This window comes from Centrocercus urophasianus, unplaced genomic scaffold (genome assembly GCF_019232065.1).
Source record: "Centrocercus urophasianus isolate 14NV4802_14NV808 unplaced genomic scaffold, USGS_Curo_1.0 seq_10, whole genome shotgun sequence".
Classification (NCBI taxonomy): Eukaryota; Metazoa; Chordata; class Aves; order Galliformes; family Phasianidae; genus Centrocercus; species Centrocercus urophasianus.
The window spans coordinates 37,827,399-37,842,414 of NW_024884142.1; the positions used below are offsets into that span (position 1 = coordinate 37,827,399).

General features: G+C 35.8%; 1 protein-coding gene across 1 annotated transcript in view; it reads left to right on the top strand.

The window, feature by feature from the left end:
* Nucleotides 1–15,016, top strand: part of FIG4 (FIG4 phosphoinositide 5-phosphatase) — a 60,965-nt gene that overhangs the window by 28,553 nt on the left and 17,396 nt on the right. Inside the window, exons 15-19 of the mRNA XM_042825998.1 lie at nt 2,738–2,904; nt 8,370–8,508; nt 10,588–10,646; nt 11,240–11,387; nt 12,209–12,292. Of these exons, the coding sequence (XP_042681932.1) occupies nt 2,738–2,904; nt 8,370–8,508; nt 10,588–10,646; nt 11,240–11,387; nt 12,209–12,292 (597 nt within the window). The remainder of the gene's footprint in view (nt 1–2,737; nt 2,905–8,369; nt 8,509–10,587; nt 10,647–11,239; nt 11,388–12,208; nt 12,293–15,016) is intronic.

Genomic DNA, 15,016 nt, shown 5'->3' on the forward strand with positions numbered 1-15,016 from the left:
CTGCTGCAATTACCACTTGCTTTGCAACCCTCTAGGGACTTGGCAATTGGATCTGTTGGGCTCTAACCAGTGGGGATCGGGAAATGGGCAAGTCTCTTATACCCACACTATGTTGTCCTCACAACAAGTACTTACTTCATCAGCTCAGGCATTCCTTAGGTTTTACTACCTTTCACCTTTTCACCCCTATTTTGGGATCCAAAATTTTGTCTGTTGCTTCCTATTCCAATAGTCTCATGTTTGTTGTCTAACTTCTGTCCCTCTTGGTCCCTCTCCACTTTCCAGCCACCCAAATTTCCATCTATAGTTAAGATTTTAATAGGTGCTTCCTCTTGTTTTCCTGGATATCGTGTTTTTTATAATCTCTCTGAAATGTGGCTATTAGCTATTACACATTTCATAGCATGACGTGTATACCTCTCTGAAACTTCTCATCTGTGAAGACTTTTTTTCTGAATTACCATATTCAGAAATACTACAAAATTGTGTTCATAATCCAATAGATTTTGAAGAGAAGCATCAGCTGTGATGCATCTCCATTTTTCAGTCTTTCACTTTGATGTACTGCATTCTTTTTCCCATATCAAGTATCTGATTGCTGGATACTCTTCCTCTTCATTTACACTCTTCTAACTGACCAGAGAGGCTAGTATTCAGCACACTGTCATCCTGAATCAAGATAATGTGTCTGGAAAACTGCTAACTATTGTTTTCATCGCAGTTTTGAGTGTCCACTATACTAATATTGATTTTTCATATGGTCTCACTGGCTACAATCCAGAATCTCTGTTGAGCTTTATTTCTGAGGTTAGCATTTATTTGGGTTAGTTTTCCCAAAGGATGAGAAAAAACATACATCTTGAAGTCTGATTATATCTAATAGGATTTTTCTTCCTTATGATTTAATTGAGCAGGACCATTTCTGCAAGCATTTCTTTACAATCCCTCTAATGTAGTAGTTGTCCCATCTAAGAGGTTTCCCAGACCATTTGTACATTTGCTGCTTATTTGATTGTATATACTTAACTACCTTTCTCCACGGAAGACTAGTCTTTGTCTATTTGCAGGCTTAATAGTTTGAGGCTATGGAAGGTTAATTTAATTCTACAAATTATTTCCAAATCAAGTGGATCAACATCCTCAATGAATTTCAAGTTGTCAGCTTCCTCTGAACCTTTATTGCAAGGTCATTGCAACTCAGTTCTTCAGTGTCCCATGGCTGACTGGGAAATTTCTGAGAGGTATTTTCCTTTCTCCTGCCAATTGTTGCCTTGAACATATGGGGATTTTTAGCTTTTAGTTGACAGGGTTTTCTGTCTTTCTCATTCTTTTAAAAGAAACTAACATACCTGAACTGAAGAAACAGGCAGTGTTTATGCTCTCAAGCAACTGTTCACAGCTCATGATATACCATGCATATGTTCGTGAATTTATTTTTTGTTTTTTTTTGTTAGGCAGATGTATTTGTACTTGACCTTAGGCAGAAGATTTGCTGGACAGGTGTTCTGTTTTTTTGGAAATGGTTTTGCTGCTTACATAAGTATTCTTCATCTTTAATCTTTTGAGGAAGACTTCAGTCGGATGGTTCTTGGGTTGCTTGTGCAGTGCTACTCTTTTATTGGGAACTTTCCTATGGGTGTGTTTTTTGTTGGTTTGTTGTTTATTTCCTCTGCTCTCTCCTCCACTCCTGAACGGATTCTTCCTTCTTAGGTATTATGGTAGGTCAGGTGCATATGCCTGAGTTATTGTGTCTGCATATTGACATGAAATAAGTTTCTACAAGACAAGGAGAAGGGTGGTGTTTTTTCCTTTCGACTGCATTTTCAACTTCTTCTTGCTATATGTCTTGCTCAGGCAGGGCCTTAGGGTCCACTTCTGAGAATTTGTTTTCTTAGACTGGGTGCCAGCTCCTTGGGATAACTTCATTTTCTGACCTTGTTTTCTGAGATGATCGTCTTGTTTTGGTTGTGCTAGAGCTGCTTCTTGATGGTTTTTTTGTTGCTTGGACAGCTCTCAATTTAGAGTCTTGGTTCTTGAGAACAGTACTGTTTTTGACTAGTTCTCCTTGTTAATCTTAATGGCTGACTCTACCCTCTTACCGCACATTTTTCAGCTCCAGCAAATTGTATGTGACTGCCCTTCACGTTTCTCACAGTCATGTTCCTTCTTTTTATACCTTTGAGCCATTATAATTAGGTAGTTTTTGGAAAGTTACATTAACTTAATTCCTAGTGAACTTAATAGAAGACATAGCCTTGAGATATTGGCACATTCTGTCCCATTTAGCATATTTAAAATGCCTTAGTTTATGATGATATACTGTTTGTTTACTCCCTATGGGCTAATGCAATGTGTTAATCTTCTCTCTGAATCTACGGTAGTGCATATTCTGTGGAGTGAATGCATTCTGATGTGTTCCAAATTGCTGAAAGTCTTAGTATACTTATCTAATCCACTTACTAAAAATGAATATAATTTTCACATATTTATCTGAATAAAGACATACTTTTAAATTTCAGTGTTAACAAGTTATTGATAACATGTTTTAATGAAATACTTGTTTTGTAAACTGAAAGGAGAAGAAAATGTATTGCTTGTTATGCAGTGAAGCAATTCTATGTATGAAGGTATCAGACATGTTTCAGAGTGCTTTTACTTGTAAATGCAATTTTGAATGTTACAGTTCTTTCTTTCTTAAGAGCAGGTTGACAAATGCCACGTTTTTCTTCTCCTTCAGATTATTTGAAGAATTATATGAAGATCATGGAGATACGCTTTCCCTGCAGTATGGAGGTTCTCAGCTTGTCCACAGGGTAAAAACCTATAGGAAGATAGCTCCATGGACTCAGCATTCCAAAGACATTATGCAAACGCTCTCAAGATATTACAGTAATGCTTTTTCAGGTACATTTCAATGCTTTCTTTTGAGCCATAATTTAGAAAACATCATGCTTCAATAATCACTACTCTGATCTTATAGCAGTGATTCTCTGTACAATAATTTGAAAATAATTCAGTAAAATCAGATGGCATCAAATCGATATTCTGATTTGATGGAATTTTTATGGTGTATCCTATGCAAATGCATGTTGTATCATGCAGTCTTATTTGGTAAAGTTATTTAACAGATATGAGAACTCTTTAGCAAATGTACACAGGTAGCACTGAAACTGCCACTGCAGTGATATTTGCAGCTCAGTAGAGAAGGAGGTAACTGTTACAGAGCTGTTAAAGTCATGGGGAGAGTGGTTTCAACAAAGAAAAGGAAACTGGCAAAAATAAGTTCTGAGCACAAATAGGAAGCTTCAAATTGAGTATTTCTTAAAATTGTTATGTTTTGTTTTGCATGTGATATTTCTGGGGACTTCAAACAAAAAGCAGTCTCTCATGTAAATAATTGTTTTGAATTGGTAGAAGCTACTAACTGTTGAATCTGTGGTAGAAAAGGCAAATAAAATAAATTTAAAAGAAAACATTCCCCACCGAGTAGATAAACTGTTTTTTGAGATAAATAGGCTGTAAAACATTAGCACACTCTTTTTTTTTTTTTTTTCCCCAATAAAATTTAAAGATTCACTGTTCAGCATGCCTGTTGCTGTTCAGGTGGCAACTCCATGTGTGTTACTGCAATAAACTAGGAGAAATCTTTTTATTATTCAAGTTATCTCAGAAAGCAGAGGTTTCTGAGATTTAGAAGAAGATTCTGATTTGCTATTCTGCTCTCATTATCTGTCCTTTCAAATAAAAGTAATCCTATCCTGTTTGTGAGCCTGCACTTCTTTGTTTCTGATGTGAGAAACTTATTTATAATGCTTATTAATATTATTTATGAGTAGTAGCAGATGCAGAAAATGTCAGTGATTGACTTGAAGTCATACATTGTGTCAGATTCAGCACAAGATCACACACGGCTTGCTAAATGTCTCCTAAGAGAAACCTCTTAGCTACTCTTGCTTTGTTTGTTTATCATTAAAAAAAAAGTGACAATTTACATTTTTTAAGAATGTCACTTTTTTATTCCCATTGACCTCATGGCTCACTACTGATTAAGTTGAACAGATGAGAAAAAGTAAAATGTGATGGTAAAGAGATTTGCCTGCAGACACTAATGCAAGATAAGGCCTGGGCTTCTAAGAACGATAACCAAATGCAGTTTGAACCTACGTCTTGATATGTGGCATCGTTTCCTATGGATTTTTTTTGTACCTATGAATTTGTAATACGTTGCGTATGTAATAGAAAGTGGAGAGTTAAAAATGTTCTCAAGATCAGGTTAGTCAGTCAAACGTAGAAGAAAGTCAAATTTTCTTCCTGAAAATATGGGACAGTTGATTTTTATGTTAGCTTGAAAAAATGCTATGGATTTAGGCAAAAATTCTGACTTTTTTTTGCATGCATGTTTTTAAATCTAGCATTTGAAAACAGTGTAGGGTGCAGTTTAGTTTGGGTGCTCAGCTGTTTGAATTACCTTGGCTGTAAACAAGTAAGTTATACCAGATACGAGAAGTTCATTCATCTGAGAACTAGATGTTCCTTCAAGGCCATCTCAGGCAGGCATTCTGATTCATTGTATTCTGCTATTTCTCTTTCATTTGCGATTGAAAAAAAAGGAAATAGAAAAACATTAGCTTTGTGCCTCTTAGAAAATAATGTGACATTGAGCTCTTCAGTTCTGGATTTGCTACATGCATAATAAGCTTCTGGAATCTAGAATAATCTGTTTATCCACAGACAGGGCTGGACATAGTAAACTACCTTTTAGTGTTGTATGAAAATAAACTTAATTACTATACCCTTTTAGTCATGGGATCTTATAATCCCAATTATGTTGAATCTCTCATGATTTAGTAATTTGTCATGTAGTGCAGTTACAAATTCAGATTGAGAGCAGTAGATTATTTTTGGCTAATTCAATTAAATGGCCCCTTCAGTTCCTGTTTTCTCAAATGGTCTTAAAATGTGCTAGTATACACGTACATTGCAGTATCTTTTGAAAAATCGGTGCAGTCTTTCTATTGCTTGTAGATAATTATAACAGTCAATGCTAACAATGAAGTGAGTAAACCTGTTTGCTCTTTTGTCTGTGTTCCCCAGCATATTGACACGTTCTTATATATTTATTTTTGAAATGAGATATTTTCCATCAAGATAAGAAAATTGATCTGAAAAGTTCCATATCCTTGTTTTTCTCCAGACAATGTTTCAAAGACAAAAGCTCTCATTATATTTGTTGAAAATTAAATCATAAAATTGTTCAAACCTTAAAAAAAGACAGTGGGGAGAGTGGAAGGATTATCTCCTTTCCAGTTAACTGTCTGCTTTCCAAGTCATATTCACAAATGTAATTGTGCTTGCCTGAGGACTTACGCGCAGAACATTTTTAATGGTATATTTTATTACCTACATTGAAATTGAGTTGAAAAGTAAAACAGTAGAGAGACATTTTCTGATAAATGTCCTGTATTTCTATTGAATTTGAAACACAGCAGTACAGCTGAAACAATAAAAGCAAAAGAGAGTTTGTATTCTTTGGCAGTGTAACATTTAACAGCAGTCATTTCTTTGCTACAGAAGAAAGGTAAGAATGCTTTAACGAACTGTTGCCATAGAACATTTCAGATAATTAATTGGTTAATTCAATTGGTCTGGGTTTAAATTCAAGCTGTTTTTCACAGAAGAAATTTCATTTTGCTTTATTTCATTTTAGCATCTGTCATATAAGTAGTGACACAGTTTTTAACTGAATTATCTTGTTTCGCTCTGATTTAGTTAACAATTTCAGAATACCTCCTGTTCCTGGCAGGTGAAACAATGGTAAATGAACAAAGGAGGCTTGTCTCTGCCTTTCAGCGTTCCCATATCCCGCTAGTTTTAACCTATTTGTTCTTGTTAATTTATTTTCCACTTTGGATTCCTCTAAGTTTTATGCACAAAATAGACTGCTTTTCTGGATTTTGTTTAGCGCCACACTCTGTAAAAGGGAGAAAAGTAAGATAAGGTGAGATGAAGGCAAGAATTTTGTTCATCCACTACTTTCACAGGCAAAACACACTCAGTCTAGGAAAGATATTTAGTTTATTACCAATTAGTAACAATAGATTGCAGTGAAAACTAAAGGCAAACTAAAAACGTCTTTTCCCTATCTGCTTTCTTCTACTGCTCCCCTGAACAGCACAGGGGAGCAGGGGTTGTGCATAATGTTTTGCCTCTGGTGCTCCTCCTCTGCCCCTGCTCCATCTGGGGTCCTTTCTATTGCTTGCCATCCTTCTCCAGCTCGTTCGATGTGGGTTTCCCACAAGCTGCAGTTATTCAAGCACTGCTCTAACACAACTCCCTATCCCACAGGGCCCTCCTGCCCCACCACAAGCTCTTATCCACAGGTTACAGCTCCAGCCCAGGGCCTGCTCCTGCTACCAAAACCTTGCTATGTAAACCTCACACAGGTAGTTAAAGTGTGACATGTCTTCTCAAAAATAATTTGTCCTGAAAACGTAAGTACTGATGTGTGCTTTGAGTGTCAGTGTGTAGAAGACTTAGCATTTGTAAATTGATCTTCTTAACAAAGTAGAGAAAGTGAAAAGCGAGAAAGAAGATAAAATATCCTTTACGAAAAGTGCTCTGAGAGGGCAATAAAAGTGTCTGGAAAGAATGTGAGTGGAAAGAAAAGGTGGAAAAAGCCAGATCCTGTATGAAAGTTCCTTTAAGTTAGGAAGTGAAGCCAAGTAGCATCAGAATTTCTGCTTTATTTCCCTTTTCCTTGTACCTTGCCCTGTTTCGCCATGTGACTGCTTTATAAAGAAGATACCACATCCAAATGTTGATCTCCATATGTACACATCCTGTCAAGTTCCTTACTCTTCTATAGTCATATATAGTCATATATTCTATATTTCATATAGAAATCTTGTCACCAGATTTCTATATGGAACTCTACATGGAACATCTAGTCATGTGTCTAATTCCTTGTAAAAAAAAGATAAACAAACCATCATTGTGTGGAGGGAAGAGATGGTGGGATTTTAGGAGAAAGGACGTTTTGATTGATACTTTTGTGGACCGGGAACCAACTTTGTCCTTGCTGTCATCCCACTGCTTTGTGGATTCTCCCTGTTGTTTTCTCTGCTTTTTGGTATACTGAAATTTCACAGTTTATCTATCTGATGAAGTCTGTTGCTTAAGGGGCACTGATCTCTCTTAGTATTGTTTCTGTAACATGGAAAGAGCTGATGGAGTAGTGCCATCACTAGTTCTAGTCTGAACTATTCTGTGTCTGATAAATACTGAAGTGCAAACAAGAATGGAGAAGAGCTTTACACTTGCTGATTCATCAGAGCTTACGTAGAGCTCAATTCTCCACATATTCCTCCTTTTTTTTTTTTTTCTGGATGTATTTTGCACGAGCCATCCTCTGCTGCTACATGTCTGCCTGCAAAGCTTTCTTCATTATGGTTCACCATCCTTAAGCCCTGATCTGACTCCAACTTTTTCACATATCTGTTATAATTCATCCTACCTGCAGTTCAATAGCAAGCAAAATTTCAAAAATGTAGACAGACAGCATTTTATTTGTCTGCAGTGGTAGCTAACTGCTGGATTTTAGCATTTGCCTTCTGTAGTTTGAAGCTTAGAATAAGGTGAGAGAAACCCATATTTTGGTAATTTCAGTCTACAAGAAAAAAGTTCAGACTTTTAAAAGGTATTAATGAAGTTTAATCATTTTACTATGAATTATTCAAAAAAAACCAAAAGATTTCATAATATATATGTACTGATGATTTGTACTGGTTCTTGTTTGATTTAATGAACTCACCTTTCGTAGAATCATAGAATAATTTGAGTTGGAAAGGAGCTTTAAAGATCATCTAGTCCAACTCCCCTACAATGAACAGGAACATCTACAGCCTGATCAGGGTGTTCAGAGCCCAGTCCAGCCTGACATTGAATGTCTCCAAGGATTGGGCTTCCGTCACATCTCTGGACTAGCTGATCCTTCTGTAACGGAACTTTTGGTATGCAGTAAATTCATCAGGATAGGTCACATGCCCTGACACATTCAAAAATACATTCACATCCTTTGTGCATACACACATAGAAGCAAGGAGGAGACTCAGTCTTACTTCTGCCAAGGCAGAGCATTTGTCTCTTCTTTGTTAGAAAAGCAAAGAAAGACCTGGAACCAGCTGCATGTGCACTGCAGTATGGCAGAATGTGGGGTCTAAATGAAGTTTTGATAGGTTTGAAGCCCAGAGATCTCTGTAGGAGTCTTAGGAACTGTATGTTTGCTGTGTGAGGAGAAAGTCTAACAAGTAAGCAGATGCCTCGGTGGGCTTGAGCTCTGCATGTCATTAACTGTATGTCTTGTCTAACAGATGCAGACAGGCAAGAATCTATCAATCTGTTCCTCGGAGTATTCAAGCCTATGGAAGGAAAGCCTCATCTCTGGGAACTTCCTACTGATTTCTATTTGCATCACAAGAACACCCTCAGTCTGTCACAGACCAGGCGAAGGTATTTTGATATTCTGGTTTCTGTTGGGTATAGCTCTAATAGCATGCTGCTAACCAAATAATTTAATCAGCATGTTGAAAACTTTTTTTTTTTTTCTTTTTGAAATAACTAATGAATTTTAAGCTTTTGCAAGCACTTAAAAAATAAAAGAAAATAACTTTCTTCAAGAGATTACAGAAGGTGTTGGACACTGCTGTTTTGAAGGATTTATTTTAGCGTTGAAGAAGAAGTCTCATTTAATACAAAATTGTCCTGCAGTGTGAAATACTAAACAATTTTACGGAAGTACAGCTATCTTTGTTCTGTTAAACTGTGTATAAATGTCTTTTTGATGGTTAGATTTATTAAGTCAGTGTGGTATTTAGTGTTTTGATTAGTACAAACTTTGGTTATATTCTCATGCGGTGCCCTTAGTCTGCAGCTGTGTTTGCCACGAAGCCTGTTATTTGTTACTTTCCTTGCAGCCATGTTTGGCCTATTTTGATGATGTTTTTTCTTCATTTGCATCCTGTTGTAGTTGTGCAGTGGTATACAGAAATAATAGAGCTAAAGCACAAAAATTACAGAGTAACTTCTAGAGCGATTGCTTTAGAATGTGAAATGGTTTCACTAAGGATTGTAAATACTGCGTCTAAAAAGGGTTTTCCATTTTAAGGCTAAGGACAGTACTAGACTTCTTACTACATCATCTGTTTTATGAATTTTGTTGCTTTATATTTCTGTTCATTCTGTGAGTTCCGTATCACAAATGGTAGGTGTGAATATCTGCATTTGGATTTTTGTCTAGAGAAGAGTACAACCCTGTCTTGGTTGGCTGCTTATTCCATTAACACATGGGGCAGTCAGCATGTGATACGACAGTTTCTACATTTCAATCCTTTTCTCCTTCTGCTGATGCTAGCTCATGTTAGTAATGCCAGATGGATCTGCAGGAAAGGAAAAACTAGCTTGCTTGCATGACCTGATGTAGTCCTTCATCAAGCGATGGGCCTTTCATTCATAACTCATTCTTTCCTGTTCAGGACATTCACAGTTGTTAGGACTGTAATGTGCTGCCCTGCCTGTTCGGCACGGTTTGTGGAGTCCCACTAACAAGTCAATCTCTGGTCATCACAGTACACATGTTGTTTCTGCTCCAGGCAGCTACACTGTTATCTGGTGAAGATAACGGCTATATTCTCTAATTAAGACCCTTACAACATTGTGAATATGCATATGTTTGAAGTAAAATCAGTGAAGATAAGTAAATATATTTTAAGCCCAAATAATGGAGTAATAGACACTCAGAGTAGTGTAGAGAAAATTTTGAAGTGTATTTGAGAAAAATGAAAACATGTAAATATGAATGAAAGATTAACAATGCTTTATTTTATGAATGCTACATTCACTTCCTTTAGTGGTTTTGTTTTGTTGTTTTTTGTTGTTGTTTTTTTTTCAGAAATATTGAATAAGATTGCAGGCCCACTTTTTTGCTATTAATTATAACAACATGCAGTTCTTATACTTGGGACAGACAGCTGTCACATTAAAACATATTTCCATGTGTAGAAGTGAGTTGCCTTGAGGATCTTCTAGTTTTCTTTATTACGATAAATGGCTTTCATTTCTTCATACTGTTTTCCTAATTTTTAGGAAATAAATAGTGATTGGGTAAAGTTTGGAGTCTTTCTTGCTCTGGTCAAAGCAAAAAAGCAAGAACACAACATACAAAGTATTCTTACCACATTGCTTTGTGTTTTGTTCTTTTTTTTTTTTTTTTTTTTTAACTCCAGCTACCTTCTGTATGTTCTAGGAGCTTAATTTTTCAATACTATAGGTAAGGCACTTGAAAATACACTTAGTTCAGTGCTGAGTTGGACTTCATGTGGTTATATTTCATGCCCTCAGTGCAAAGCTGTAGGGTAGGAATCTATGGAGAGCATCCATCTGAGGATAATTCTTTACTTCCTCTCACATTTGATTTACAAGGAAATGTTTACCAGTGGGACTCAATATGGCTGGATAACTGTTATGTGCAAATGTTTAGACTGGATGCAAGATCAAATCTATATCAACTGTGTATCTGTATTTTCCATTCAGCTATACTTACTGGTGGACGACAGGTGTGCTAAAGCATTTACCTCTTCCTTTTGATGAAGGTAGGAACTGTATTTGCTTCTTGCCTTAAGAGTATCTTAAAGAGGTTTTAGTCAGTAAAGCTTTGTAATTCTTTTAGACCTCAAATCCTTAAAAAAAAAAAAAAAAAAGTTAAGTACTATGTATTTTTTCCTCAACAATGGGATGAACAATGGGGTGCAGGATGCAAGAGATATTTAACTCTAGAGTTGAAGAATTAAGTAATACAAACATGTAGCTAAAACCTGACCTCCATAAGTTTGTGTCAGGACAAACATCATTCTTTTTTCCTTTTTTCCTTTCTTGTTAAAATTTATTTATAGTCTATGTTAGTGGTAATATTTCTGCTGCAGATAAGGATTAGCTACTATGTTTTATTTCTCCGGGTTACTTTGGAGAATATTTTATGAGGGATTTTCTTCAGTAAGAGACATCAATTTATGGTGATTGATAATGTGCATTTATTAAAATGTGCTCTGCATCTCTTTTATATCATATTTTCTTGTCCTAGATGGACTATGGCTATAGAAAAATGTCGAGTAGGGTGGCTATGTAATCAGACTACTGCAGAGTCAGTTATGGTTGGTAAAGAAGATCATTTTTTTCCTTTCCCCAGTGACATGTGCTGAAAACAGACGCAAATTAACAGTGAAGAAATTCCACAAGTATGAAGAGGAAATTGATATCCATAATGAGTTTTTTCGGCCATATGAGTTGAGCAGCTTTGATGAGACCTTCTGCTTAGCAATGACCAATTCTACACGGTATATTTGGGTTGTTTTGGGACTAGAACTGCTTAACTGGAAGTAGATATAGTGTGAATTAAATGTGTGCTTCATTTATTTGCTTAAACCTGGGTAACATGCTAGATTTTTTCTTTTTCAAACCTCAAATTTAGCAAAATTCTGGAAGTTAAATCATAATGTTAAAATGGAAAAGCAATGCTCAACAATGCTCAAAATTTCTGTCAAGATAGCACTTAATTAATTTAAAATTATTTTCCACTGCAGAGTGTCTAATGTGTAGGCATTTGAAGGCTGAGAAATGGGCTTTTCTTTGTGGATTCAGTAGGTCATGGAAGGTACCTCCAAAGCAATTGCTTTGTAATTGTTCTGCTTGAATTTTACAGCTGTTTTTTTCAGTTCATGTGGTTCTTAGAGCTGGCCTGATAATTTTTGTTGGCAGCAATCAGACAGATATTCTAAGCATAATCTTAATCACGCTTTAGCTAATGACTTCCAGACAGATTATGTTTCACGTAGCTTTTTGACCCAATTTGAGTGTTGGCAGCGTTTTGAAAACAATGCATATGAGTCACAGGGCTTCTTCAGTACAGGAGTGTGCTATTGCTCTATCCTCTTTGGCAAGTGGCAAAATTTGCAGCTGCTTCACGAAGCTAAATGGTGCCATTGAAAATGTTTGAAATACTGAGGGGTTTTATGTTTACATAACTTGTAATGATTAATTTGCTTTTCATGCTTATTTTTTAATTCAAAGGCAGATGTTAGAGTTGGCTCTTCTAGAAGATGTTTTGGTTTTGTTTTGAACTCTTCTTACAGTGAGATTTTATTTCCTCTTTGGCCAGGGATTTTATGCCTAAGAATATGGGGATTGATCCAAGTCCATTTACTGTTCGTAAGCCTGATGAAACTGGAAAATCAGTGCTGGGGTAAGTTAGAAATAACAAATTTTGTTCTGATTTAATAATAGTGAAATTGTAATGAAAAGATTGAACTCTGTATGCAGTGTATTTTCTGTGAAACGGGAAATAAAAAAATCATTGCTGGAGTACTGTGGAAATGTACACTTTGAAAATCATACCTAATTTTAGTTTTGTACTTGATGCTGGGAATTCTTTATTCAGGCTTGTTTAATCTTTTCTATTTAAGTGAGACCTGTAAGGTAATTTTATCTAGAATGAAGATACAGAAGCTGTTCAAATTTGGTTATCTCTTGGTACCATTACTGTCTCTTTCCTTTCCCCCTTTCCCCCTTACCCCTTTTCCTCCTTTTCCCCTTTCCTCTTCCCACTTTTTCCAAAAGAAAGAAGAATAAATCTCATATAAATAGAACATAGTATCATAGAATATCCCAAGTTGGAAGAGAACACAGGGATAATGAAGTCCAACCACTGGCTCCATACAAGACCTCTCAAAATTCAAACCATATGTCTGAGAGACTTGTCAAACATCATGTGTTTTGTTGTATTATAAAAACAGTTAAAATGCTTCTGTAAGTTATCGTTCAGTTTCATTAAACTGGCTTGTTAAAGGATACAGATACTATCTTCAAACAGCAGTAACTGCCAATTTCCACATGGTCTTTGATTAAAAATTTAAGTGTTACAGAAAAATATTTATTAAAACATTTGTATAAAATTTATAAATTGATATAAAACAATTCCAAAGCAGTTACTGAGACAAATGAATGCCTCATTTAGCTATTTTTGAATCCTGAACTTGCTTTGTTATTCTGTTTATTCTGTTGTTTTGTTTGATTTGCAATATCACGTAAGGGCTATGAAGATTATTCCTGAACCACTTCATTCTTCCTTAGATACCTCATATTAAGGAAACCTTTTATCAGTAATGATTAAACCTGTTCCGTCACAATATAGTAAGTTCTTCTGAAAACTTAACGCTCTGTTATAAGCTATAAAATTTGCCTGTCTCATAAATAACATCTGTCATGCTTTGACCCTGAGGGACTCACTGTTAATAAACGTTGAGTGGTCTGGGTTTATCGCTAGTAGAGCGTGATTTAATTCTAGTAATGTTTCCTGGAAATAAACAGAAAGACTGTTTTATAGTTATTCAGTTCATTTCTCCAAAGAACTCTGAAAGTGTGGGTGATTTTGAAATCAAGCTTCATTCTTCTCCTTTGGAATAATGTTGGTATTTTGCACTAAATTATCTCCAGATACAGCATGAAATTCTTAATGTTTTTATCTTTCTCAAGCTTTTTCTTGATCTCTCTGCTGTGATTTTGAGGGATTGTTGTAGGATAGTCACCTGGGTCCAACTCATGTTCCGGGACTCCCTGGGTATTTCTCATAAGGTTTGCCATGCATTGGCTTGTGTGCTGGAGTAAAATGTGGCTTAAGACTTCTACCTTACCTTAGAGATGCCTATTATGTGAGAGAGAATTTATTACTAAATGCAAGAGTACACCTCTTTTTAAAGAGGACGTGAATGCAAAAAAAAAAAACAAAAACAAAAAAACAAAAACGAAAAAACCTTTAGATTATAAGCACTATATAACACAGCGATATGATTGCTTTTCTTAAGTCACAAACAACCTTATTTGTACAATGGTACTACTGACATCAGTAGATTCACAGCATTTATCAGTGGAATTCTCTGTTTTTTTAGGCATGTGGGACATATGCCTAACTGTCCTGATCAGGTTGTGATACCAGAATTACATTTGTTTTATAATAGATCATAATTTTACAGTACCATGCCCTCTTGTTTGATTCCTCCATTGTACTAGAAGCCTTTGTGTAGAGATGATGCCACTGGTTCTTGACCAGAAAAAGGGAAATAATGTTTTACCCATATCTAGATTTCTTCTTCAATAAAAGCTTCTCCACAATACTGAATATACCAAATCCATTATGATCCTCTTCTAGCTCTTTTTTCAATCTGAATAAGAATAAGGAACTACCATTTATCTCCATCTTAGTATCTAGGAGTTATATTTGTAGTCCTGTTTTGAAATTGCACATACTGAATTCCTGTTTTGAAATACCACATACTGCTGTGTGTTTGAACTTGCTTCAGAGATACTGATTAGATTGTAGTGTTGCTCTTCTGATACTAATGTTTACTAAGGTCTACTTCATACACAGAATCTCATTCTACTTCCCTCTGTTTCCCATGTCGGTAATAAGTGCTGCTTCTTATCTGGGGAAGCTCACTACAGCTATTTGAAAGCACAGGGCTTGACATTTCCCACAAAATGCAAAGTACATGTCAATGCTGTTTTCCTCATTAAGTTGATTAATATTCCATTAGGCTTATCTGTCTGGCCAAGCAGACCATGTTTTCTACCTACTGTCTGAATAGTTTGCTATACAACTTTGCATAGACTTTGCAGTGCTTTAAATTAAAACTGAAACAAATAGTTTTCTTTTTTGTTTTAAAAGGCTTCTAGGAATGGTGGCCTTTTTTGTTTTGTTTTGTTTTGTTTTGTTTCAGGACCTTCTGATCTACTGTAATCTTTCTGAAAGATGTAATAGTCTGTTTTCATCTGTCCCTAAGACAATTACATCTTGGCATTCTCTTGTGTGTGTGTTGGCAGTGGGATGGGGATATTACTCTTATTAGTGTTTGGCTACTTGCTTCATTCTGCTTTTCTTGCGATCTTCACCTTATTTAAAAAAGCAGAGAAG